Source organism: Notechis scutatus, chromosome 3 (assembly GCF_049901735.1).
Source record: "Notechis scutatus isolate UNSWTSFEM ecotype Mainland chromosome 3, rNotScu1.2, whole genome shotgun sequence".
Lineage (NCBI taxonomy): Eukaryota > Metazoa > Chordata > Lepidosauria > Squamata > Elapidae > Notechis > Notechis scutatus.
The window spans coordinates 22,266,713-22,294,296 of NC_142011.1; the positions used below are offsets into that span (position 1 = coordinate 22,266,713).

The 27,584-nt window shown below is 39.5% G+C and overlaps 1 protein-coding gene across 1 annotated transcript; it reads left to right on the forward strand.

Moving 5' to 3' along the window:
• Window positions 1-561: 561 nt before the first annotated feature.
• On the forward strand, window positions 562-27,584 carry PEDS1 (plasmanylethanolamine desaturase 1). The gene is made up of 6 exons (XM_026664979.2): window positions 562-991; window positions 11,505-11,624; window positions 23,459-23,550; window positions 25,044-25,188; window positions 25,518-25,730; window positions 26,458-27,584. The coding sequence occupies exons 1-6, from the start codon at window positions 628-630 to the stop codon at window positions 26,577-26,579; spliced, it is 1,056 nt and encodes a 351-aa protein (XP_026520764.1). The 5' UTR covers window positions 562-627; the 3' UTR covers window positions 26,580-27,584.

Below are 27,584 nucleotides of genomic sequence, written 5' to 3' on the forward strand. Positions count from 1 at the left end.
GCTTGTTTACATGTTCGATGTCATATTTTAGTTACCGTGCTGGATTTTACTGCCATCATGAGCCGTCCAGAGTTTGCGTTTCAGATCGGCGGCCACAAACATCTATTGAATGAAGAAGTAAAGAATAAACTTCATTAATTCCCAGGGAAGGCGCGCACACACACACACCCCGAAGTAACATTTGCGGGGTTTTTGTTCCCTACACCACCGTGCAAAATGAAATGCAAAGCACGACTACACGGGCAACGCCCTCAGATTTTTCCATCCCGATTTTGCCACGGCCTCGCCCTGAAGCCCGGCAGACGTCCAGGATCTAACGCGCTCGCCGCCCACCACAAGCCACCCTCGCGGGAGCCCCACGGCCGGGCCCGGAGGGGTCCTACGTGACCCGCTCAGCGTCGCGCGCAAAAACCGCCCCCTCGCCAGCCAGGTGGGCGGAACCGATGGGCTACGGTTCGGGCGCTCGCCTCAGTAAGGCTGAGGCGCTTATTGGCTGAGCCGAGCACGCGCGGATTGGCCGGCTCCTTGCCGGAGCGGCGTCACTCTTCCTGACGCTTCGTTCGGCCGGACGGAGGGGCGGCGAGAGGCGAGTGCCAGCTGGCTGGCCGTGGGGCGGGTTGTGTCGCGATGTTGCTCTCGCCGCCGCCGCCGCCGCCGCCGCCCTCGTCCCTGCCCTGTGGGCGGGCGGCAGGCGGCTCCCCTGGCCTTGGGGCGCGAGCGGCCGGGCCGGAGCTCCAGAGGGAGGCTGCTCCCCGACAGCCGCCGGACGAAGAAGGGGAGCGAGGCCGTGCCGGAACTATGCCCGAGTGCACCCCGCTCCGGACGGCTGGAGCCGGCTCAGAGCCGGCCAGGGCGTCGTCCGAAGCGGAGGCCGCTGCGTCAACTGCCCAGGAAGAAGGAGAAGCAAGAGCAGCAGCAGCCGAAGACTCGTGTCCCCGGTGGGGACCCCAGCACGCGGGAGCCCGGGAACTGGCTGAACTGTATTCCCCCGGTAAGGAGGGACGCGGGGTGGTGGTGGGGAGACTTTCAAAGGGTCCCTCGCCCGTCCCAGTGGGCCCTGGATAGTGATGCGAGACTGTTAACGAAAGTGGCTCGGTTCGTCCATCTCGCTCATCCTTCTCTGCCTCTCCTGGAATTATTGCGCACTTGAACGGCTCCTTGAAACACATTGCCCGGGCAGGTCGTCGGAATGAGCCTTTATAAGGGTTGAACCTGCAAGTTGGGGTTAGGATTTAAAACGGTTGGCTTTGTTCACAGGCTTTTAAAAAAAGTAGCGCTGAGTAGCTGATGTCGGATATGTTAGGATCCCTTCCTCATTTCCGGATCAGATTTAGTAAATCTGGAGAGTAGGATCTTTTTAATTCGGTTAACGCTGCCTTAGCTGCAAGCTGGCTACGGCCCTGGGCCAAGCAGTGAATCTAGTCTTAAAAGAGGACATAAGAGGGTATGGGACATAAAATAAGGGCTGGGCCTCATCTACAGTTGTTGTCTTCTTGTTTTATCCTGTTTGTTCAGGTATTTGGTTTAAGGATGTACAGATAATATTTCTTTTCTTTTTCAAGTCAATAATGGGTGATCATCTGAGGTTGTCCTTACAAAATCAGAAAACTCATGTTAAAATACTTGGAGGAGCTTGGTTTGTCTTCAGCTTCCTATTTAATGCACTCTGGGTTTCCCCTTATGAATGTACGAAGTGGAGCCCTATTGTCTGGAATGGAAATTGCTGAAAATTTCAAGGGGTTAGTCAAAAGCATACCACAAGATTAAAGTGGAAATCCGCCTTCATGCTGTTGTCAAGAAAACTTCATGATCTGACTAGGAGTCAAACTCTTTAAGACAGTTTTAGTTTTCCTTCTTAAGATTTAAAGCAGTATGCTCACGTTGGCAAAATGACTTTTCTAGCAAAATAGCCATGCTAATCTATGTACTATGGATTCATACATCTTGCTAATGGAAAAGCAAACACTACTTTATGTCTTATGATTGACATAAGATCTGTTTGTCATCAGTTGGGGTGTATTTGGAAATCATGGCCTAGTACAAATCAGGACATCCTGTGTGTTATAAAATGATTGTCATGTAAGTCCCTCTGTTTTTGTTCGTAGATTCTCTGAAGGTTTGTCCAAAATCCAGGGCATTATAGTTTGTTTGTAGAGGAGTGTCAAACTCACAGCATCATGTGATGTATTGCGACTTTTTCTCCCTTTGCTAAACCAGGGTGGGTGTGTCTAGCACATGGCACATCTGGCCCATGGGCCGCAAGTTTGACACCCCAGTTGTAGAGTATTAGCTTTATTTCAAACAGCTTTTGTTGGTTACAGAAAGCTGCACATTTTATTCAAATGTGCCATTCATTTTCAAATTTTATGCAATTTTATGCAACTCTAGCCTTTGCATAGTACAGTATGTCTTTCAAGATTAATTGAGTAACTCAATCATTTCTCTTTTGGTGAGCAGTTAAAAGATCAAGCTAGAAACCAGGAGATCGTGAGTTCTAGCTCTACCTTAGGCACAAAGCCAGCTGGGTGACCTTGGGTTAACCTTGTTCAAACCTAGAAAGGAAACAATGGCAAACTGCTTCTGAAAAACCTTGCTAAGCAAACTATAGGGACTTGTCTAGACAGTCTCCAAGAAACGGACATGATTAGTGGAAGGGGGGGGGGGAATCTCTTAAGTAAGTATATTTTTCTTCCTTCTCCTGTCCCAAAAAAGTTTTCCTTAATGATTGTGGCAGAAATTGATACTATAATCTGTGCTGTATACTATGGGATTTTATTTATTACTATTTTGACTCCTGATAGCTATGTGGACAGATGGATAAAATTTTGAAAGTGATTTGCAGGTATCTTCTTTCTAAGGTTGAGAGAAAATAGGTCAAAATCATTGAACTATTTTTACTGCCACTCTCTTCTTGTTTTAAACCAGCATCTTTAACCATTAGGCCAACTGACTCTTTTATATAGTTCTTCTGGGTTTTATAAAGTACATTATACATAGTTGGTATCAGTTTAGCATGAGAAAAACAGGAGCATGTGGGTAGTCTTCCTTCTGAAAAATTACTGGTTTAAAATTCTCTGTCAGCACAACAATCATATATGCAATTTGATAATCTGATTCAGCCATAATCATTGCAGTTGACTGCATGCTTTTTCTCATAAACCTGAGTGCTGATTCTATTGGGAAATTCTTATCAGTTTCAGAGCCAGTTTGCTGGGTTAGAAACTGCACAGCTGTGATTAGGTTCTAGTGATGCTTCAGGCATGAAAGCCAACTGGATGACTTTGTGCCATTCAATTTGTCTCAGCCCAACCCACCTCACAGAGTTGATGTGAGGAAACTAGGAGGTAGGGGTGTATATGCCATCTTGAGTTAACAAAAATGATAATCTAATGAATGAGCATTAATTGGAGTGTCCTCCAGATGTTTTGAACGACAACCCTCAATAGGGCCAGTCTACATAAAGTAATAGTTGAAATTGAGATACAGAAAATCTAGGTCATCCAACTCCACAGCAATTCTGAAGTTGCACACAATATTAAAAATAATGTAGCACAACAATAAAGGAAAAAATAGTAAATGCTCAAAAAGAATAAAACCAACATCTCAATCATACATCATTCCCACAAGGAGCCATCCATCCAATCTAACTCAATATCTGGGATAAATGCCAGATTTTAAAGACCTTTTTGAAGAAGGCTAAAGTAGAAGCAGGCTAAATCTCTGGGGTGACATTGTCCAGAGTTATCCTTGATTCAGATTATATCACTGGGTCAGAAAAATTAACCTTTTGGGGAGTTATCAATATGTGGCATAAGATGTAGTAGGGCTAGGTAAAGGCTCCCCCGCACATGTGTGCTAGTTGTTTCTGGCTCTAGGGGTGGTGCTCTTCTCTGTTTCTAAGCTGAAGAGCCAGCGCTGTCTGAAGACGTCTCCGTGGTCATGTGGCCGGCACGACTAAATGCCGAAAGCACACGGAACACTGTTACCTTCCCACCAAAGTGGTCCCTATTTTTCTACTTGCATTTTTACATGCTTTCGAACTGCTAGGTTGGCAGAAGCTGGGACAAGTAACGGAAGCCCACTCTGTTACGTGGCGCTAGGGATTCAAACCGCTGAACTGCCAACTTCTGATCAACAAGCTCAGCGTCTGAGCCACTGCATCCCTTACAGTAGGGTTAGTAGTAGCTAATAATAATAATAAGCATGCATATTCAAAATCTTGTTTGGATCCATTCAGAGATTGATTTCGTCCTTTTCTCCTTTCCAAGGGCTTGAATAAGCATTTTAAGATAATGAAGGTTTGGCAGGCATGTAATATAGAAATCTGGAAAACTTCAGAGATAGCCTTTTCTGTTCTCTACAGGGTTTAAAAATAGAAAGCCAGAAACAAAGATCAAATTGGTGGATGGGATCTGAATCAAGCAAGGATTATGAATCTTGTACTACAAGTACTGTAAAAATGGATTGTAAAATGTCGCCCTTAAGTCTTTTCATTTGACACTTGACCTGACACCTAATGCTATAAAAATGTTGGCTCTCTCCTTCATTCAGGATATAGCATGTGTTTCCACATGGAGTGCATGTGTGATTTTTGAATTGCTTTTCTCTCTGCTTTGAAAGGTAACACCCCAGTCATCCTACATACCAGTGAATGAGGCTTATTCATGCAAAGTATCAGCTGAACTGCTTGATTTGATCTGGTTTATCAGTTCCTTGTCTTAACTGGTATATGTTCAGTGTTTAAGTAGCAATTTTTCAAGTTTGAACTTAATTTCAGTGTGTAAGACAACCTTATCTGTTTGCAGTTTATTCAATTCAGAAACACCATAGAAGCTGTTTGATGTATTGGTCACCTGGCAAGTCATAAAATATTGCAGAGTTCCCCAGTCATAAAGTATGCTTCGGAATACAGATGTTTAGAGCAGAATCACATTCTTAACTCTTAACATAGCCTTTCATGTCAATTTGACATTCTTAAAAAGTTTAAAATTCAAGTCCATAATCCAGCATTGTCCCAGTAGTCTAAGATTATAGGAGTGATAGTCTTTAACAGATACAGAAGGTGGTCGGTTGAGAAGCTACAGTGGCATGTCTGGTGTTTTTGATTGCTCCACAAACAGCTCTGATGAAAAAGATAACATATTTTACTGTTAATTGAGGATTCACTAAACTGCTTTGTCAAAAATATCCTCTGGAACATTTTTGTTTTTTATACAAAGAGTTTTTGTTCTCTTACTTAAGGCTTCACATAACAATGCTCACATGTAAAATCTCTTATTACTGCTTGGCCTCTTGCAAAATCCAAAGACAGATGTGTGAATGAATCATTGGCAGTGGGACATTTTGGGAGGTTTGAAATATATTTAATTTTAACAGCTTTAAACTACCATTAACTTCATTAGAAATCCCCAGGTTCTAACATTACAGTGTGAAAGAGAAATATTAGTACTAATAGAATAAACTATTTGTAGTTCAGTGTTCTACTGTGGAGTACTTGGTGCTCTCTGTCCTTGGTTGTTTTCTTGCAAATGTTTCATTACACAACTAGGTAACATCTTCAGGACTAGAGGGAGTTGGGTTTGCTCTCTGTTTATATACAGTGGCTTTCATATCAGTATTGGTGGGAGTGTTGTTTTCTTCTTGGTAGTTCCTTGATTAAACTGTTTACTGTATGATTGTTTGCCTGAGTTGGTAGTCCCTGTTTGGGTGTTGATTTCTGATGGGGAAGTGTTCTGATCCTTTTGTTTTCTTTTTAGCTTTTTGATTATCATGAAGAAAATAACACTCCCACTAATTAGGTAATGAAATGTCTGCAAGGAAACAACCAAACTCAGCACTAGGAATTCCAAAGAGGAAATATTGACTTACTTTCCCCATACCATATATCATTCTGTTATGCCTTTGGCATGTCCTACCTTATTAGTATTTTTTAAATATCTGAATCCAAATTGTAATATTTCCATATACAAAACTTAGTTCTAGACGGGAAGAAGGCAGAGCCTCCTCGCTGACGGACGGTAGATCGCGACTCTCTGCGGCTATGGTCTGTGCTCTTTCGTTGGAGAGCCCCAATTATTATGATTAGGGGCTGAAGCTGCCTTGGAGGGGCGGCGGAGTAAGGGGAAGCTGCAAGCCAGGTTGAGGGGAGCTGCATCTCCCCCCCTGGGCTTGGTCTTTTTCCCCCCGAAGATGACTGCAGAGGTGGTTTAAAATGGCCACCCTGAAGAGGACTCAGCTGGATTAAGATTTGTGCAGGAGGGAAGAAAGAAGTGGATAACATCTGAACCGGGACAACTTGCCAATACAACTAAACAAAAGTACCCCGGGATTAAGGTAACATGGAATTTTTAAGAAAAGAAAAGTGAGCAGCGAAATTACAAAGGGACAGAGAAAAAAAAAGAAAATATTTTTGACAGCTAACCGGGGCTTCGAACCGGGAAAGGAAGAAGCTGGAACTAAAGATTTAAACAAAATTGGACTAAAATATTTTGGCAATAAACAGGCATAAAATAAAGCTGGATTTAAGATTGTCAAAAATAATAATAATAAAGTTTACAAATTGGAGACTGGACTGTGCTGGAATATTGAGGTTCGAAAAACCCTAAATAAAAAAATAGGGGAAAAAGGTGAAGACTTTGTATAATGGAGAGTGTCACCTTTTGACAAAAACTTGAGCTCAAACAAAAGGGAAAGCATCCTGTTTCTGAATGAACTTGTGTGGATATAACATTACAGAAATATTGAAACAAAGTAAGAATCTTAGAAAGTGAAAGCAGAACCAGAATAAAGAAAAAAGCAAGGAAAGACTGACTGTGGGATTGATTGATGTTTTTGGTATAGACCTTCGGCTGGAATAACTGAGAACTTTAGAAAATTGAAAGAAGAAGGAAAGTAAAAGTGGTTTTTTTGTGGACTTTAACGATCATAAAATATAAGAGTGTGTAATGATGATATCTCTTCGGGAATTAAAAATGGAACTTAAAAATATGAGAGAATTACTACAGGAAAGAGGCGAATCACTTTGCTCTGTGTTAGAAAAAATGGAAATGGCGATTGAAGAACAAGAAGAAAGAGCTTCAGAGGAGGAGGAGTTGACTCAAGGAGAAGACATCTTAAATAGACAATTAACACAAAGAACGCTACAAAGAAGTGGGGAAAGAAGGAAGGTTAAAAAGTTGAGACTTAAGAAGGCAATCAAAAGAGGGAATACCTGTGAAGTCAGGAAAGGCAGAAAGACCCAGCAGAAAAGGGGAAAGGAAGATATTAAGAAAGAGAGGGATATAAACTGGAATGAGAAAAGATATGGGGAAAAGAGGGGGAGGAGAAGCAGTAAGAAACAGGTGCATGAAATAAAGAAATACAGAAATAGTAAAATGTTGAAAAGAAATTGTTTTTTCAGAGATAATGGTTGATGAATTAAAAGGGATTCTGCAGGGTGACAAGGGGTAATAAGAATATTTCTGCAATTAAAAATATTTAGAAAATAGGGTAATATAGATACTGATAACTTATTAAAAATCAAGGGAGGGAAATATGCTGCGGAATCCAATTGAAAAGATGTAATGATTATTATTGTAACTTCTTAAAAATAATGGTATATTGAGAATCAAGATGAGGGAATAAAGGTATATTTTAATCATTGAGGTGTCACACTCAAAACAGTAAAAGGGGGGAAACCTATACTTGTTTGTTTGTTTTTAGTGTTAAAATTTGTATTAATCTAGAATTCATAAAAAGAATGTGTAATGGAAAGGGAATATGACAGACTAAAGAACTAAAGAATTCATAAAAAGAATGTGTAATGGAAAGGGAATATGACAGACTAAAGAACCAGCTAAATTAATAAGTTAATATAGACTATTAAAAGCAAGGAGAGACATTGGTAACTTTATTATTATTATTATTATTATTATTATTATTATTATTATTATTATTATTAGGCAAACACATATTGTTTATCTTTATTTTTAAAATAAATATTAAAGGATTATATTTGAAATAATTGAAATGAAACAAAAAGATGTTTCGATTGAGATTAATGAAAGAGGCTAGAATTAATGTGTTTGTTTCTCTCCTTACTGAAAATTTGGAATGGAAAAGGTAATAATAGAATTAAGTATGCATATATGAATGTATAATTGCTGTCATATTTGTATGTAAAGGTGATGACCCGGAAATATGTTGTCCACTAAAAAGAGATTTTTGTTTTTAATGTGAAAAACTGAATAAAATTTGTTAAAAAAAAAACCAAAAACTTAGTTCTAGACCAGGGGTAGGGAAACTTGGCTCTTTTATCACTTATGGACTTCAACTCCCAGAATTGGCCTACTGGTTTTTTAGTTGTGGGGGAAATCAATTTTTGACCTGAGTGGGACTGTTTAATATACAAATGTAGGACATATACATTTATATATTACGTTTGTATATGTCCCATTCAAGTCAAAAATTGATTTCCCCCACAACTGAAAAACCAGTAGGCCGGGGATGGGGAACCTTTTATGGCTCACTCAGGAATTCTGAGAGTTGAAGTCCATAAAGTGATAAAAGAGCCAAGTTTCCCTACCCCTGGTCTAGATAGACCATTCTTCTCCAGTTGGCTGGGGAATTCTGGAAATTGTAGACCTCATGAGACCTTAAAATGATTAAGATGGAGAAACACTGTTTCGAGCCACTTGATCAATGTAACTGCTACCTTCTGTACTGTTTCTTACCCTTGATGGGATCCCTTTAGAAGATCCATACAATGTTCAAAGTATGATCACATCATAAATAATGTAAAAGCATTGTAATAGTTTGGCAATTTAATTTGGAATTTCTAATTACCCCCAAATGCTATTTAATTTATAATTTCTGCAGGAAGTGCCCATGAGGTCTGAATTTTTGGGGGGCTGTGTTGGGCCTATAGTTAGCATGTTATTAAGCAAGACAGTTTAAGTTAAGAGAGCCAGTTTGGTCCAGTGATTAAGGCACCAGGCTAGAAATCAGGAGAGTGAGTTCTAGTCCCACCTTAGGACACTTAAGTCAGCTGTGTGGCCTTGCAACCTGTATAATCTTGTTAATGTTTTGCCTGATTTATGGATGAAAAAAATATTTGGTGCACTGACAGATATATCTCAAGTAGATTTACAGCAAATGTGCTTCCATATTTTTTTTATGTAATGTGTTCTTTTCCTGAATGCGTTTAATTTTAAATAAAAATCCTTTTTATTGAGGATTTTTACAATGATAAAAGATAATACAAACTGAAATCAGGCCCCAAAACTGAGTGTAGAGGAGTGCTGCGTGCCCCTCCTATGCTCCGCTTTTTTTCTTCCTGAGCCCCAGGGGAGCCTTCTGGGAGCAAAAACACCCCCCCAGAGGCTCCCCTGAGGTCAGGAAGGCCCCCAAAATGGGGTGGGAGTGCAAAAAAAGCCACACCCACCCAATCACCTAGCCACGCCCACAGAACCGGTAGTAAAAGTTTTTGAATCCCACCACCGTAACAAACATCAAGTCATGTTACTAACTATAAATTATGTTAATCTAGGCACTTTCCAGTTAACTTCATTCTTATACATAAACAATTCTGAAACTTTGGTTTCACATTAAGGTGTAAATGATTTAATTGATTCTAATTTAGGATGTTATATGACTGTGTTCATTGTGCATTTTAAATCTTGATTTCTGACTTAATGTATTATGTAAGCCCTGTTAATTTATTCAGTAAATTATAGTTTAATCAATGCTTGCTTAATATGTACAGAACTAGTGTTTGACTTGAAATGGCAGGATTACTTTCACAAGGAGATTGAGCATAGTTTCCTTTGGGAGGTAAAATATAAGTGCCCTGATGTTTTGAACATCTTAATTGTTCCTTGTGGACTTTAACATTTAAAGTCTTCTGTTTAGGGTGCGATTGCTTCTCTGCAGAATGTTAACTTTGATGTCATGAATACTGAATTAGAATAATAATAATAATTTCACATATACTTTAAAAACATATTGTCAATCTAATAATTATGCTTTGTCCTACATACGAGAGCTATGTGGGTTCCACAACCTGCGTCCACAAACTCACTATTTTTGAATTTCCTCTTTCCATTTGAGAAAACATAGTCACATACTGCAGGATGTAGGCGGAAGAACTGTGTGTACCTCTCCCTGAGATAAGGCTAGCATTTATGCTTGCTGGAGTTGTTGTCTTTGTATAGTTTTATATGCAAGGAGAATTAAAGAGTAATTTTATAAGCAAGGAGAATTCAGAATTATGGGAGTGCTTGATAAAATATTTTGATCACACAGAAGCCAAACTGATCCAAGTGCTGAGATCATTCCTACATTTCATTAACCCAACTTTTTTTAAAAAATGAGTATTTTTGACCTATTCAAGTAAAACATAATGTGCCAAGTACAATATTTCAAATATGGATGTAATTAAATATTTATATAAATCCAAAATGGGCTTTTTCAGAAATAAAATACTAAGAGGACAAATTTTATCTACCATCTATAACTTTTAATGGCAGATACCTACATGAAAAAGTGCCTGCCAGCTATTTCTACCAGAAATTAGGGTAAAGTCTCGCTCATCCCTTTTTAAGCAGTCAGCAGGAAATATTTTAGGCCAGAAAGAGAAGTGGTGTACAGGTAATCCTTGATGTACAACTGGTCATTTAGCAACCAGTAGACCTTATGATAGATTCCCCCAAAAGCTATATATGATCCAGTTTCAAAGTTGCAGTCACTGCTCCGTTCTCTGTAATCATTATGACCAACTGTAGGGAAACTGCAGCAGGCCCCTGCCTATCCTATCCTCCCCACCCTACCCTGCTCACTGGGTCCCACAGGCCTTGGGCCTGCTTCCCACTCCACTGGGTCCCACACCCTCCCAGCCCTCTCACCTATCACATACTTACCTTTGGAAGAACTCTGTAGCTCACAAGCAAGGAGGGCAGGCCCAAGCCATGTAGCCATCGAGGAGACAAAGGTGAATAAGCAAAGTGATTGTGGTCTTGCCTCGCTTAGCAATCCTCATGGCTTGTATTAAGGACTACCTGGTATCTTTTCCTTTAAGACAGGGGTGTCAAACTTAAGGCCCGGGGTCAGATCTGGCCTGCGGGGTGCTTAGATCTGGCCAGTAAAGTTGCCCTGGAAATAGCAAAGAACCCCGACCCACAGTGCCTCTGGCAGCAAAAATGGTCAGCCCTCCTGTGCTCCATTTTCGCTGGCAGAGGGTTGCAGGAAGCCGTTACAGTTGAAAATGGAGCTTAGGAATCACAGGCGCAGGCACTCCAACATAAGTGATGTAAAGCTAGCCACATCCACCCTGGCCACGCCCAGTCCACCCCTCCCCCAGGTCAAACATAACCCTGATGCGGCCCTCAATGAAATCGGGTTTGACACCCCTGCTCTAAGACTTTCATATTAAGTGTTAGTTAAATGCCACTGTTTTAATACAAGCAGAGCAAAAAGTACCATACTTTAAATGATGATGATGATGATGATCATTATTATTATTATTACAGGGAAAAGGCTTCAGGAATGGATTAGTGTCATCTTATGTTTCTCCTTGATGTCTTTCAACTTCTACAAACTTCTCTTTTGCCTGAGACTGGAGCATGCCTTCTCAATTATTGTTGGTATATGTAAGTATGCATTAGTTTTTATGCAGGTTGCTATATTTTGGGAGTAATTTCTGTGCTTATCTCTATATGATTCTTTTATCCATTTATATTCTGAATTGTGCTTGTATTTATGTTGTTTCCTTTCTCTTGACATAAACAGCAGGGTAAAAATGGATAAAAACTTAATCAAAACTGCCCTAATTAGGCATAATATTTAAAAGCATAAAGTAAAAGCAATATGATCCAGTACGTTGGATTTTGCCCCCAGAGTATTTCTAGGAGAAATGCCACATTAAAGCTATGTGTGTTGTCCTAAATAAAGGAAATGAAAAATGGAAGGTGAAGATTTGTTCATCTAATATACAGTATTTATTCCATACCCTTCAATAATATCTTCAGAATAACTTAATAAACTTTTAAAAGACTTTATAATCATTGGCAGCCACTCATAAATGTTTCTATGTAAGATGGGATCTCAGTTCTATTTGTTACTCAAAGTGGATTAATTTTTCCTCTTGAACGGAATGCCTCGGTCTTTCTTTTTAATCTGAATCTAAGGTCAAGACAAATGGGTTGTTCCATAGACCTAGCCAAGGAGATCTAGATTTGCTCCAACTAAGAGTTTTGTACTACAGAAACAACACAATTCTTATAAAAAAAAACCAAAGATAATGCAGTTTGCTTTAAAATTGACCCGAAGCTTTTTCCAAGTTATAATTTGCCCAAAGCCAAGAGTAGCTTTGAGAAGGATATACAAGCTGAAGAAAATCTAATCTGTAATCTGATTTTTATTTAACTTTATTTTAACTATTTAACTTTATTTTAACTATTTGTATATTTTATAGAGTCAAATAAATTGAACATGGAAATATAGTTAAAAACTTGCTTTATATTGAAATATAAAACTTCTGTATCTGAACACTTTACAAATACAGGCCTGGCTTATCATTACCTTATTTCTGTTCTATCTGAGCAAACTATTGATTATGATGTTGTCATCCAAGATGGAACACTTTCAGAGAAATGTCACACCAGTTCTGGTAAATCATTTGCTTATATACATGCAGTCCATCTCAAATCAAGTCACCTAGGAGCAGCACTTGGTATCTGGTCTTGTCTGACTTAAAGTAGTTCTTTAGATTATCCTCAAACTTAAGCTCAAACTTAAACAATAAAAAGAGGATTTTTGTTCAGATGAGTTTTGGAAGTCACAAGGACTTATAAATTACTTAATTGCTCAGAAGTACAAATTATTGCTAAATTAAACATGCATAGTTTTAAAAATGTGAATACCTGTTTAGTATAGTGTGGGAAGCAGGAAAAAATATTACCCTATTTTAAATATATACTGATTTTTTTATATAAAAGAAAAGGAAAGGAAAAAGAAAAAGTCCAAATTTAAGAAATGTACAGATTTATTTGAGCTTCCTTTCAACAGATAATTACATTATTATTGTCCCTTTTCCTTTTGTAAGTATTTTCCAACTCTTCGCCTCTTTATTTAGTCATCAATTGATTTTTTTTTCTTTCAGCAAAAAAATCCATATAACCTTTTACCATTAAAAAAAAGTTTGTTATTTGAACTAGAAGGTCAGTTTTCCATTTCTGCAGATTCTAACATTTTCACAATTCATTCCTGCACTGTGGGAATTTTATTATTTTTCTGTTGTTGTACATAAAAGAAATTTTCTCCTAAATTATGACACAGTTTGAATTTAATAGCTGTTACTCACATTCTGCCTCAGATATACATCTCTATTTTATATCCAAATTTAGCAGCCCTTTTTGTTATGCTATCTTTAACCTATTTACCCCCCAAATCTTAACAAAAATGTATATATTTTCCTATTATCTTCATCATTTGTACATAATTCCAATTCCATTTTATATTTGTCAATTCCATTTGCTTTTTTTATTCATATTGAACCTTTCCTTAAACTGCATCTGAAAACCATTTAAAATTATGTGCTTCTGCAGTCAATTATTTTCTTGACTTCATTTTAATTTCTCATTAAACCTTGCCATTCCAAATCTCAAGTTACGATTTTCAGTTCTGACATTCTATCATTTGTCTAACAGAACCCATTGCTTCATCCAAACCAAACAACAGGCTTGAAAGGTACAAATTAATGTTAGGCTGTCCTAACCCTTCTCCTTCTTTTGCCCTGGGAGTTTTATATTTAACCCTTGGGTTCCTGCCCTGCTGTACACATTTGGATAAGTCTTTTTGCCATTATTTAAAATGTGCATCAGTTTTCAAAACTGAAATTGTTCAAAATAGAAACATCCTTCTAGGTCATATATTCATCTTTATTAGATAGATAGATAGATAGATAGATAGATAGATAGATAGATAGATAGATAGATAGATAGATAGATAGATAGATGATAGATATAGATATAGATATAGATATAGATAGATATAGATAGATATATGTTATTCAGCTTTGTTCGGGTATTTTCCCACGTCATTGTAACTGTGCTTTTAAAGTTGTAGCAACGTTTTGGCAGAATCTTATCTGCCATCATCAGGCTTCTGTATACCGTATTTATCGGCGTATAACACGCACAGGCGTATAACACGCATCTTCATTTTAAGAGGGAAATTTCACCCCCACTCCCACCCCACGCGCGCGCTTCAATCCACAGTGTCCCATTCTGCCTGCCTGCCTGCCTGCCTTAGTTTCTGGTTGTTTGGGAGCAGCTTCGGCTGAGAATAATAACTATTCGCCTCTTTTACTCAGCCGAAGCTGTTCCGATTCAACCATTAACGAAGGCAGGCAGGCAGGCAGAACGGAGCACTGCGGGCGGGCGGGCGGGCGGGCGGGCGGACGGGGTGGGGGAGAAACGGGCGCTTCAGGGAAGCTGCGGCGACAGGAAAAGCCCCCCCCCGCTTCTTTGAAGCAGTTTCTTCCTGTGCTGGTGGAGGAGCGAGAGAGCGACTGAGAGAGCTGACCCAGAGAGAAGGACAGGCTTCGGTTGCTTCCTCCCTCCCCTTCTTTCATTTGTGTCCTTGATCCCCGATCCCAGCAGCATTCACCGAAGGCTTCTTAACATTATATCGGGCGTATAACACGCATACATCATTTGCCCCCTATTTTCAGGGGGGAAAAAGTGCGTGTTATACGCCGATAAATACGGTATATGTTGCAACATTTCCCACATTAATAAATCTTTCTTAATTTCATTCTACAAGTTTTCTGAAATAACATAAAGGTTATGTTGGATATGGACACAGATATTTTACTTTTTTCTCAGGTTGAAAATCAGGCTTTTGCATCAGTTCATTATGATTTTCCATTCACATACTTTTGCTAATATTTTAGTTCTCGTTTCTTCAAATGTTAGAGAGAGATATCTCACAAACAGGACAAATAATGGTCAGTAGTGAATTGACTAAACCTTATGAAATACAAAAAGGAACAAGACAAGATTGCCCATTTTTACACCGTTGTTCATTTTGGCTTTGTAAGTTCTTACTAGAAATGTAACACAAGATTAAAATTTTACTGGGTAGAAATGAAAAAGGAGATATATAACTTCAGAGCATTTGGAGAAGGTTTGGTTTTAGTAGTTGAAAATCCCTTGGAGGGAATAGATATATTTAATGGAAAAACTGAAAGAATTTGTTAGCTAGAATTAGCCAGATTTAAAATTAAGAAAAAGAAATTATCCTCATCTACCATAGTTGTAATAAAGTGGCAAATATTAACAACTTCAGAGAAGCCACCACTTGCATTTCAGAGGTTATATTGAAATGAAACGGTAGTAAAAAAGCACCTGCCTGCTGAGCAAAGTGCCAAGCTCCTGAGACAGGCTGTTTGTTCCACATGTCGTTTGCTTAATTTCTCTCTCCTGGGGGCTCAATTAACTATTCATTTTATTAGTAACTTAATACAATCTTTTTCACCCACACTATGAAATCGTGCAGAAACTCAGTTTGCAGTACAGACTCACAACAGTTCATTTAACGACCATTCAAAGTTACAACGGCACTGGAAAAAAGTGACTTACGACCATTTTTCATACTTACGATTGTTGCAGCATCCCCATGGTCACATGATCAAAATTCAGACGCTCGTCAGCTGACCCATACTTATGACGGTTGCACTGTCCCGGGGTCATGTGATCACCTTTTGTAACCTTCTGACAAGCAAAGTCAGTGGGGAAGCCAAATTCACTTAACAACTGTATTACTAACTTAACAACTGCACTAAACAACTGTGGGAAGAAAGATCATAAAATGGGACACAATTCATTTAAGATACATCTCCCTTAGCAACATACATTTTGATCTCGATTGTGGACTATCTGTATGTCAAACCTGTCCCAATCGGCCCCTCAGGAAAGCAAGACCCTTAAATCCATTGAGTTGACCAAGAAACATTTTTACTGAGAGAAATTGGATGAAGTCAGGTGGAATCTGAAGTCCCCATGCAAAGCACAAAGTAATTCTTTCTGTTTCCCAATCCCAACTCCCCTGGCCTGGTAAAAACTAATGGGAAGGAGTCCATCCCGTCTTGGGAATTCCCTAGTTCCCAAACAGCAGAAGCAGAAAAATCCCAAGCACACCATTTCCATCCACCTCTCCCCTCAGCACAAAGGCAGTACCCCAGAGCAAGATGGTGGACCTGGCACTGTACTGCACTGTTGCGCAAATTCCCTAATTTTCAACTACATTGTGCCAAAAAAGTAAGAACAGTAACTTCCAGGTATTTCCTTTTAATTGTCCCTGTTCATCCTGTTCCTAGAAGCTAAGATTACCTATGTACTTAAACACCTGATGCAGTAGTAGACATTGTAATGGCAGAATTGTATTTTCCTTGTGCAAGTATTTATAAATTATAAATGCTTCAGAGGAACCATAGTTTAACGAAGAGATCAATTGATAAGTTTGTGTGTTCCAGTTCTTATAATAAAATGTTATATCTGCATTCATTTTCAATACTCCATTGATTTTGAGAAAATATATAATTAAAGTCTTCATGCACTCAATTACAAAGTCTTCAACTCAAGTGGGGCATATATTTTAGCTGTTGTACTGAATCTGTGCCTAATACAAATAAGGGCCATAGAATCAATTTTTATAAATTGATAAATTGCCAGACAATTTTCTAGCAACACTTAAAGTCAATGGGATGAAATCTTTCATGCTTATAAAATGTTTCAAATTCCTGCTGTCACGACATAGTAAGGTTAACTCTGGACTAACAGTGCAATATCTGTTCAATTTTTTTGTTCCAGAGCTACAGCTTTTCATAGCTTTGTGCCACTCCATAGCAGGTTCTCCCCAACCTGGTCACCTCCACATGGTTGAGAAATCATTCTCCAGGATTCCCAAACAATACTGTTAAGCATAGTTTTTCTAGCTTTTCCAATAGATTTTAAGAATTCTTGTTCCAATTTATTTGAAGGGCACCAGATTGGGAAAGCTTTAAATAAACTTTGAATAAATATATTGGGATAACAACAGCACGGGGAATCCATGAGCCTCTAGGACTAGGTGGTGTTGATGTTGTCAGCTACTGCCTAGGGTTGAAGTCCAAAATATCTTGTGGATCAAAGTTTCCCCCCCTTTTTCTTATAATAATCCTCAAGGCTTTCTTTTCTGTTCTGCAGCTTAAATCAGACTATCTTGGAACTGAATTTTGGACTGATGTTCTATGAAAACTATAAAATTTGAGAGTTTGTGTGAAGAGTGAAATGTTCCTTTGTGGAACTCATTCAGAGAGCTGAGCAAAGGCTGAACATCTGCTTTGAATTGTACTTGTGTAATTCCGAGGCAGCATAGGTGAGTTTGATCTTAGCACATCTGGAGGTGACCAGGTTGTGATACTAGCATGCAATATGCTAGTGTTTGATATGAATCCTGGAATGTTAATTCCAAGAGGCTCTAGAGTCTAGAATTTTATGGAATATTGTCATAATGCAAGCACTGGGCAATTCAAGCAGAGCTTCCTTATTTGTATACCTCAAATATTATATTATCACGTATTATCATTTTTGGTAGCTATGTATGAATATTTTGACAAAAAATGTTCCATTTTCTTAAAAAGTATATTACAGAAAAGGAAATACAAATCCTATGCTGATCTTCATGGGAATATTTGTTTTTTTCTAAATAATTTTTGCAAAAAAAAACCTATAAACAAGAAAATAAAAATATTTTTATAAATATTATGTATTTAATTTTATAAATTAAATACATAGGAAGAAGAAAATTAAAGAAATCAAAGAAAAAGCAAAAAAGTGCAAGAAAAGAAAAAAAGTTGAAGAAAAATAGAAAAGAAAAAAGATATAAAAGAAGTGGTTTCCGATAGTCTACACAGTAGTTATAAGTACAAATATATTTTCACCTCTTTGTAAAAGTTATGTTGTATCACTTTTCTTTCTATAATCTATCCTCATCAAAACCTTAAAACACAAATTCACCATCAGTACACGGTCGTATCTCAGATTCTGATTTATTTTGCCCCACACAGTAAATGTTTGGGGAGTATTTGGTTCCAAATAGGGTTTGTGACTCCCATTCAGGGCTCATCTTGGCATGACTCTTGTTTCTTTTTAACTCATGCAAGAATAGTGGACAGCTAGGAAACACAAATCCTTGGAAAGGGAAAGCATCCATGGGAGAAATTGCCTCCCATTCATATTCTTTTTCAAGCATACATGACTTTCAAGATTTTTGGCAGAGGACTTAACACAGTAGAAGAATGATGGAAGTGAGGGTGAAAGCTGGTGATCACTGTTCTTCTAGAAATCTTGCTAGATTGGATTTTCTATTGTAAAAAGACGTACAGTTGATACAGGTAGTCCTTGAATTACAATAGTTCATTTAGTGGCCATTCAACAGCAATGAAAAAAAGTGACAAGATGGGCTTAATAGTGGTTGTAAGTAGAGGACTACCTGTATTTGGACAAATTTCAAGAATTATCTTTTGGGAACAGTGCAGACGCTTTGGTACTCGGATGCTTTTTGATGTGCCATACCAGATCAGCACTCAAAGAACTCCATTCCTTTCTGTTCCTCCACAGAAAGGTGAAGCATTTATGACATCTTCAGAATTTAGCATGTGCTGCTCTGTAGGTAGCTTGCCTTGAGCTTCTTTTTTTCAGAGGCTACTGCAATTGATGTTGCAATACATTCCAAGCAGGCAGGACTAAAAGCAGAGGCTTTTAATCTGGAAGAGGATTTAGAAAGCAGGAGGTATCTTGTTTAGAACAAGGTATGTTCCTGTAACTTCGTCCCCTGCTCAGCTTTTATGAGTGTGGTGGCCTCATTCCTGACTTTGCTCCTGCCTGATACATAGCTATTTTTACCCTTTCCAGTCGTCTGGAAAGTCGTCTGTCTCTTCCCAGTTTTTGGGTGTAACCTTTCCCAGCCATGTGCTGCCAAAATAAATTAGACTAAAGCTCCTGCGATCCCCAACTTCATTTTCCTGTCTTCCCTTCAAAGATTGATGGTAGCTTTGGCATACTTCTGGAATGTTTTCTCACGTAGCACTTAAACATTTCCACAAGCGTTAGCAAGCAACAGGAATCTGGCGTCCTATACTTCAGGTGTAGTTCCCAGAACTACCGTAATTGGTGAGAATATGACTGACCAAACCAAATTGTGTCATAATTCCATTTTGGCATCCTGGGTTCTGTTGACTTTGTTTATGTTTGCTAATATCTGATTGCAGGATTTCATAGTTACCTGAACTGCTCTGCAGAAAGCTTATTAGAGTGGATTCCGAGATTTTGTAATCTCTTTCCATTTTTACATCACCTAACTACATGCAAGTCTTCGACAAATAGTGACACATGAAACCATAAATCAAAACCTAACAAAAGAACTATTTGGCATTTATAGTCAGAGGAAAAAATATGCTCTAATAAAATCATATTTGCAGCCAATGGCATATATCTTCTTTTTCAAGCATGTTTGAGCCCCAATCCTGGTTTTGAAGCCCATGTTTACACTTCATCTTTTACTCAAAGCATTCAAAACTATTACATGCTTTGTCCTTCAGAATCATTTTAGATTGAGAAAAAAATATTCAGTCTGATACGATTCTGTGAGGAAATTATTTTTTATATATTTATATTTGTGCATCCCCTTCTTTTGATGGGAATCAAAGGACCTATAAAAGTTTGGTTCACAAGGTCTGCTTTAGATGCAGTGGCCCCCTTCAATGGGAGTGGGGAGTTAACCAGGTCTGCTGGGCTTTATAAGGAAGCAGTCCAACTTGTGGTATTCATTTCTTCGGATAGCTAAAGTAAATGCTGTATATAGCTACAAGTAACCTCTTATCACCTTGCCTCTTTCTCTAATCTGGAGTTTTGCTAATTGGGGAATAATCATCTTTCCTATGCCCCAGTTAAGTAGCCTAATGGAAGAGAAAATTTTGATCAAAAGCCATGTTTGTATTTTTTCATTTCTGAAATTGAAAACAAAATCTAGAGTCTTCACACTGTATTAGGCCCAAACTAAATGGACAATTAATTATGCAAAGGCAGGAAATTATATCTTTGAGTTGTGAGATTTTAAAATCCACCCATTGCTATGCATCTGTCAGCCTACAAGGAACTTTGAAGTAACACCGGCTTCCTTCTTGAGATGAGTTGAGCTGCTAGGAAGAGTAAGTTTCATAATGACTAGTCCAGGGTTGTCCAACCTTGGCAACTTTATGACTTGTAGACTTCAACTCCCAGAATTCCTAGCCAACATGGATAGTTGAAGTCTGCATGACTAAAAGTTGTCAAAGTTGGACACCGCTGGACTAGAGCACTTTATTTTATTTTAAAAGTGATGTGTTTGCTGACCAATCTGTGGTTCTATTTAGTTTTCAATTTTTTAGTAACAAAATGATTCTACAATATGAAGATAGCTGATGGCTGTTTATGACTTTTGAAGCAAGCTTGTTATAGCTGCATAGTGATCATTTGTAATTTGGACTTCAAGACTTCAACACACACACAGACACAAAGAAATGATAAAGGGCAGCCTGGTATCTTACAGAAGCTGAAACGAGATTCCTTTCCACATTGTACTTTTATTTTGTAACCCTCCCTTTTTTTTCCTGATAGGGCCATTTAATAAATCCTATTTTGAGTCAAATGACCTGCTTAAAACTTTAGACTATTCTGGTTTCTATTCTCTGAACAAAATCTGACAAATTGTCCTTAAAAAGCAAAGAATTACATTACTATTATAGAATTCTTGGGCTAGATCACAGAATAAATCAGCTACTTGCGGAATCACATGAGCTCCAGCCCTTTGGTCATAGAGACTGCTATGGTTGCTGGGGAATTCTGGAAATTAAAGTCCACTCACCTTCAGATTGCCAAGATGGTGAAACACTGCTGCATAGTTCAAAATGAACACCGTGCTACTTTGTTCTTGAAGACTTGCAAGCTTTCATTTGGAAGAGGTTCTGTATAATGTATGTATACATACTAAGGGCAGGATAAGTGCTTTTAAAAGTTTTTAAGATAAACTTCCTTGAGATAAACCTAGCAATTGTTAATCATCTTGTTTGATAATGGGTGGCCAGATTCAATTAAAACCACATTTCAATACCTCCCAATAGCTCAGTGATTTATTTCCTGCACAGTACGCTTTTTCAACAAACCATGTATTTTAGACCTAAATTATTTAGTCATTGATTTAATGAGGTGATGGCCTGCGCCGCATCCTCCTCAGAGCTGAGCCCCGCCGAGTGAGCGCCTCTGCCCGATACCTGTGCCGCTGCAGCGTTTGGAGCTGCCGGTGCATTTGGAGATGCATGGGGACGGGGACGGGCTGGGTGAGGGGTGGAAAGGACGGGCAGCTTCGGACTCTCTCCGCCGGACCCGCCGGCCAGGGAAGCAGCGCTGCCGTCGCCTCACCTCCCTGTCCACGGACAGGTGGGCGCTATCACTGCCTCGGGCAGCCTCTCCTGTTGGCCTCTTCAGGTTCAGGCTGGAGGGACTTGGGACAGAAGCCAAGCTCGGGTCAGCCCGGTTCTTTCCCTTGGCAGGCGGGCGCGCACCCACGGCTCGCTTTCCTGGCTCTGCCCAGCCCGCCCAGCTCTGGCGTGGCCCTGGCGGGATGAGCGGAGGGCCCAGCGGGGAGGTGCTCGCTGCCTTGGCGAGAGCTCCACTGCCGGGCAGGAGGTCCGCCTGTCAGCTGCGCTGGGCGCCCCAGGCGAAGCTCTTCACGCTCTGCCCGGCGCCAGGCAGGGACGGCGGCTGGGCACTTCTCCCGGGGTGGGCCGATCCTGCGCTGCAGCCCCGGGAGATTCACCTCCCCACGTGGGGTTGGGCTGCCCTCTCGGGCAGGGGAGGCTTTGTCGTACCGGTAGTAGGGCGTCGTTTTTAAAAGAATTGGCTTTGCCTTCGAAGGCAAAGGGAAGGCGGCGACAGAAGCGCCTGAAGCCGAGTGTCTCCGCCGGGCTCCGGTTGCAGGGAGGAGCCCTGGCTGGCTGTGCACGGCTGCGCCAAATGCCCACGGCATTGCTCTAAACGCCGCGGCAGCACAGGGAGAAGGGAAAGCAACGATGGTGGAAGGTCTCCCAATACAAAGTGCCCCATCAACGCCGAAGTCAACGCAGGCACCATATCCGGGTATGCAACAAAAGCACTTCCTAACGGCAAACCCCCCGCCATTCCCCCTCATTTCGCATGTTTAATATAGGCCTTAATTTGGGGGGAGGGGCTTAATATGATTTTATGCCTATAAAACATGCTGGGACTTCCTATTGGGGGAGGCCGTATTGTTGGAGAAACACGGTATATCCTAGAACCTGAATAGGTAGAAGTCAAAAAATATCCTAAAAAAAGGCAGTGGGAGATTATTTCAGTGTTGTTGCCACAACAATGACAACTTGTCTCTCAAGTCACCAAGATCCCAGCTCAGAGGAGACTTTAATGTATAGTTTACTGTACTGTAAGGACTATGAAAAATAAGCATGTAAGTGTGTGGCATTTTGGAAATGCTTATTTATACTTATGAATGGTTATTGGTGCAGTATTTTAATTGACTAGATTTGGACTTTGAAAAGGCACATGGTTTATAGTGATCAAAATTAAGCTGTTCTTTGATTCTAGTTTGACAGTTAGGGACCTTATAGACATGTGATTTTCTTGTCAATATAGAAGGGCCTTGCTATTGTCACCTTCTAGGATAGGGTTGTCAAACTCCCGGCCCATGGGCCAGATGTGGCCCACGCCCATTTTAGCGAGGGGGAAAAAGTCCCGATACGTCATGTGATGCCGCTGTGATGAGATCAGTTTGACACCCCTGTTCTAGGACATTGTTTTAGCTTTTCAGTCTAGCCCGTTATCCTGATAATCCTTGGTGATCTCCCCTACAACTACTGATTAGACTACCCTTCCTACGCTTATAAGCCTATACGGTATTCTATAACAGGGGTCCCCAACCACCGGTCTGCGGACCGGTACCGGTCCGTGGAACAAGTCCTACCAGGCCGCTGGTTTGCTGGGCGCCGCCATCTTTTTTTGATGAAAAAGTGCTTCCGGTGAGCTTTTCCGGGTAGAAAGCTCACCGGAAGCACTTTTTCATCAAAAAAAGATGGCGGCGCCCAGATAATGCCGGTACCGGGCCGCGCCATAAAAAAGGTTGGGGATACCGGGCCGCGGCATAAGAAAGGTTGGGGATCACTGTTCTATAAGATTGTTGAGGTGCTGCTAGCTGTTTGAATGGCTTATTATGACGCTATTTTGGAAAAGCATCACCATTACTGGCTGTTACATATCTGTCAAAAAAGTACCTCTCTTATTGACATTCTTTAAAAATCACTATCTTTGTATTGCTCCAAATGTCTAATAATTCACTTTCCTCTCTATCTCTCCCCCCTTGTCTCTTAAAGTTGCAGGAGTCATTACTGCTGACTTTGTATCCGGTTTAGTTCACTGGGGAGCAGATACTTGGGGATCGGTAGATCTGCCAGTAGTTGGAAAGGTCTGATTTTTTTTTTCATTTGTGTATGTGATGAACTTACTAGTTGAGCTTATTAGTTCAATATACTTAAGAGAAATAATGGTTGATGAAAAACCTCTACTGGGATTCACATACTGAGCTAAACCATAATGTGCCTTAGACTAGATAAATCATGCTAAACTATAATTGACATAAATTGCAATTTGTGACATAGCATGTTATAGTAAAACCAGATAATTGCATCTTATTGAGTTAACCAAAGTTAAGGAAACCGTGGTCTTGGAGATTAATGATGATTTATAACATAATCTCACAGTAAACCTATAAGTCAAGGATGGAAATGCAAGCACAAAGGGAAGAAAAGAAAGTGTACATTCACTAACCCTTCATTCATGTTTCGTTGTGATGTCCCCAAAACTGGGCTCTTGCTTGTTGTCAAAGCCGATAAGTCACCGGACACAAGGTCTGATACAATATACTTTTATTTTGGTACCAAGATATAAGGACCCTGGTTCAAAAGATAACCAAAGGCCTCGATTACAACCCTTCAGCAATTTTTATAGTCAAAGGGTGGTCGCATTCAGCCCTTTGCCCTTCCCCTAATAATGCATGCATAACAGATAATATTGATTGGTTATTTGGATCTCAGCCCCCTACATAGCTAAATGTTGGGTCATCTGTTTTTCACCCCAGGTCACGGGTATCTTGCAAAGTGTCCTAGTTTCATGTGCCAGCTATGTGGTTTTTGAGGGTTTTCTTATAAGCAAGCTATTCTTGTTTCTAACATCCTGGCTAGTGGTTTAAGGTGCTAACTTCTGCCTTGCTAAGAATGTGCAGTTCCAACCCCTTTCCTATTGCAGAGCAGCTCAAAGCAGCACCCCCACTCCCCGCGACCCCCTCTCCTTCCACAGAGAAAAGTAAAAGCAGTTTTAACTTTGTCTGAGGCAGCACCCCTGCGACCCCCCTCCTTCTGTAGAGAGAGAGAAGACAGGAAGGGGCAAGGCTGCTTAAGGCAAAGAAATGAAGACAAGATAAAATGTTTTATCAGAATTCATATTCCTCGTTGTCATGTCCATTCCATCCATACCTGGGTCCTGGCCTTCTCTGTACATACATCCCATCATCTGATCCTTCAGTTGTGATATGTGAACCAATCCATCATCGATAAAAGAGGTTGCTTTTATTATTTTAAATAATATTTAAAGTAAGACAAACCTAAATTGTCATTTTTTGGCTGTTTTCCCATAGCATTCTGCCCTGGTTAGCCTAGCTAGTTTAATAAATAAGTAATAGTTGAATCAACATAACAAAACTACATTGCTTGTCTTTGCACAACATGCTAAGTCACAAATGAACAAACCATATTTTGCCTCAGCGAGTTTTGTGAATTTAAACTATGCTAGTTTATATTGAAGCATCTTACTTAAGTGTTGTTTATTTAAGTGTTTAGCTTGTCCACAGATCTCATCTGAGCTAAAAACTAGTTTCATCTTTCTGATTTTTACTACTTTCAGGCATTTATTAGGCCTTTCAGAGAACATCACATTGATCCAACAGCAATTACCAGGCATGACTTCATAGAAACCAATGGCGATAACTGTATGTTGACAGTGGTTCCGCTGGCAAACATGGCCTACAAATTAGCTTCTTTATCACCAGGTAAGTGGGAGCCTGACAGATCCATGAGGAAACTAGACACAGCCATCTGAAGAGTAGTGAGCAGGCCTTTGAAGACAATAGAGTTAATTCTATGCGCATTTCCAAAAAAGGTTCATGAAGTTTTTCACCGTAAATATGGAGTAAATAAAAGTGTTAAGGGCAAACAACAAATAAAGTAGACAGTTCTGTCATACAAATTGGAGTACAGTGTTACTTCTGATGCAAAAGTTAGTTATTAGCGTGAACTTATTAAGCAGTTGTATTGTAACACACGGTTTAGCTGTTGTTCAGTGAGAGTACAATAAATTCTATATTCTCTTTATTTTTAGAAACATTACATCAAACATGTCCTTGGGAGTGCTACGTCTTTGCCCTGTCTGTATTTGCAACCTTGACCAACCAGATTCACAAGTGGTCTCATACCTACTTTGGTCTTCCTTGCTGGGTAATTTTTCTGCAGGACTGGCACGTTATCCTGCCACGGAAACATCACCGGATCCACCACGTGTCTCCACATGAGACATATTTCTGTATTACTACAGGTAAAATGAAGTGAAACTCATTATGTGTCAGAAATTAATTTTTTATCTAGCTAAACAGCTTTCTTAAGACACAGATAATACTGGGGGGGGGGGGAGAACAGCTGAGCATTCCTGTTGTTGTGTACTTTGTGTTTTCCTGTTCTGTTCCATGTCCTTCTCTGGGTTCTGGTTACACAGAGATGAAAGACAGGAGAAAGTAAATAATGGAAAATAAGAATTGACTGAAGAGAAGGCTATACCTATTAAATTGAACTGCAGTTTTCAGATTGGTTCACATTCATTGTAAGTCATGGTTTATTAAATGTGTCAGTCTGGTAATGCACAGACTGCTAAGCTATAAACCATATCTTATGGATGGCTTTTCACATGTTAGCCCAAAACAAAACTTAGTGTGGTTTGATATGTCTGACTGAACTCATTCAGAGTCTGAGTTTAACAGACCTTAGCTAAACCAGGAGTTATTTTAATGTGTGAAGTTTGCCACTAACAGTCTGCCATTCTAAATGGCTTTAGAATGCTCTTGTATGGGTTTCAGTAGTCAGAGGAATAAGTTCAAAACAATTCCGCTTAGTGCAAATAAAAGTAAAAATTGCATCTTTCTTCTCTTAAATTGACATCTTTATTTCTTACATTCATTTTATGCAATAGTATCTTAAAACAATTCTTACCAAATATGCTGCTTGCCAATTTACACTCACATATTGTTCCTCTTCTATAACCTCTCTAGGCTGGCTGAACTACCCACTGGAAAAAATCAAATTTTGGAGATTCCTGGAGAATATGATTGAAGGACTAACAGGAGAAAAACCCAGAACAGATGACATGAAATGGGCCCAGAAAATAAAATAACCCTTGCCAGGCTTCTGCTGTTGTGAAAACCTGTTGCCAATTTTTTTAAAAAAAGAAAAAAAGCCATCAGCCAAATTAAAAGACTTGCAGAAAGATAATGGACTAAAGCACAAAGCTTTTTAAAAAGTGCTAACAGACTGCAGTTAAAAGACTCACTCCTCAAAACAATACTTGAAAATGCAAATGGATTATTCTCCTTTGTTACTGAGCACCTTCTGTTAGCCACATTTGCTGATAATTGAACATTGTCATCCTTGAATCTCCAAAGCCATTAGTTGGAGAAGGCAGTGTACCTTCCTAGTAACATTTGTCATTGGCACGGTAATGTGTTGTATCAACATGAATTTCCACTCTGAAAATGATTTAAGGCCATATGGAATGGCAGAGATAGCAAGCTAGCTCCCGGGTTTTTAAAGAACACGTTCAGAGTTGCTATATGAGACTCGGAGGGAAAGGTATTGTCATCACTTTAATGCACTTAGTGTTTGGTGCATCCTTCCAGTTGCTTCATCTTGCTATCATATCAAGACATTTTCCATGTGGCGTTCAACAGAATATTTGGGAGTCTCATCCTAGTTCATTAGGGTTACTTAAAGCTGACTGTCTCCTAAAATAAAGAAGTGTTCCATTCCTTGCTGTATCAGCCTACAAGCTAACTTTGTAGCAATTTGGGATGGGAGTGAAGCTGGACAGAATTTGTGTTCTGCACAAATGTCAGATTTAAATTACTTCCATTGGATCATGTAGTGTTCAGTGATTGGTTTTATTCAGTATGATTCCTCTTCCAAAATATTTAAAATAGCTACAGAAAATTGGTCATTGTCAAATTTGAAATATTAGAAGGAATAAGTTAATGGTGTGTGTGATTAAGGTGCTTGCTCATTTCATGTAAATATCATAAAGCCTTAACTTACTACTTCAGTGTAACATGTAATAATTTTAATGTGGTCTGAATGTATATAATTTATAACAAAGCAATTCAATTACACTAATTGCATTTGTTAA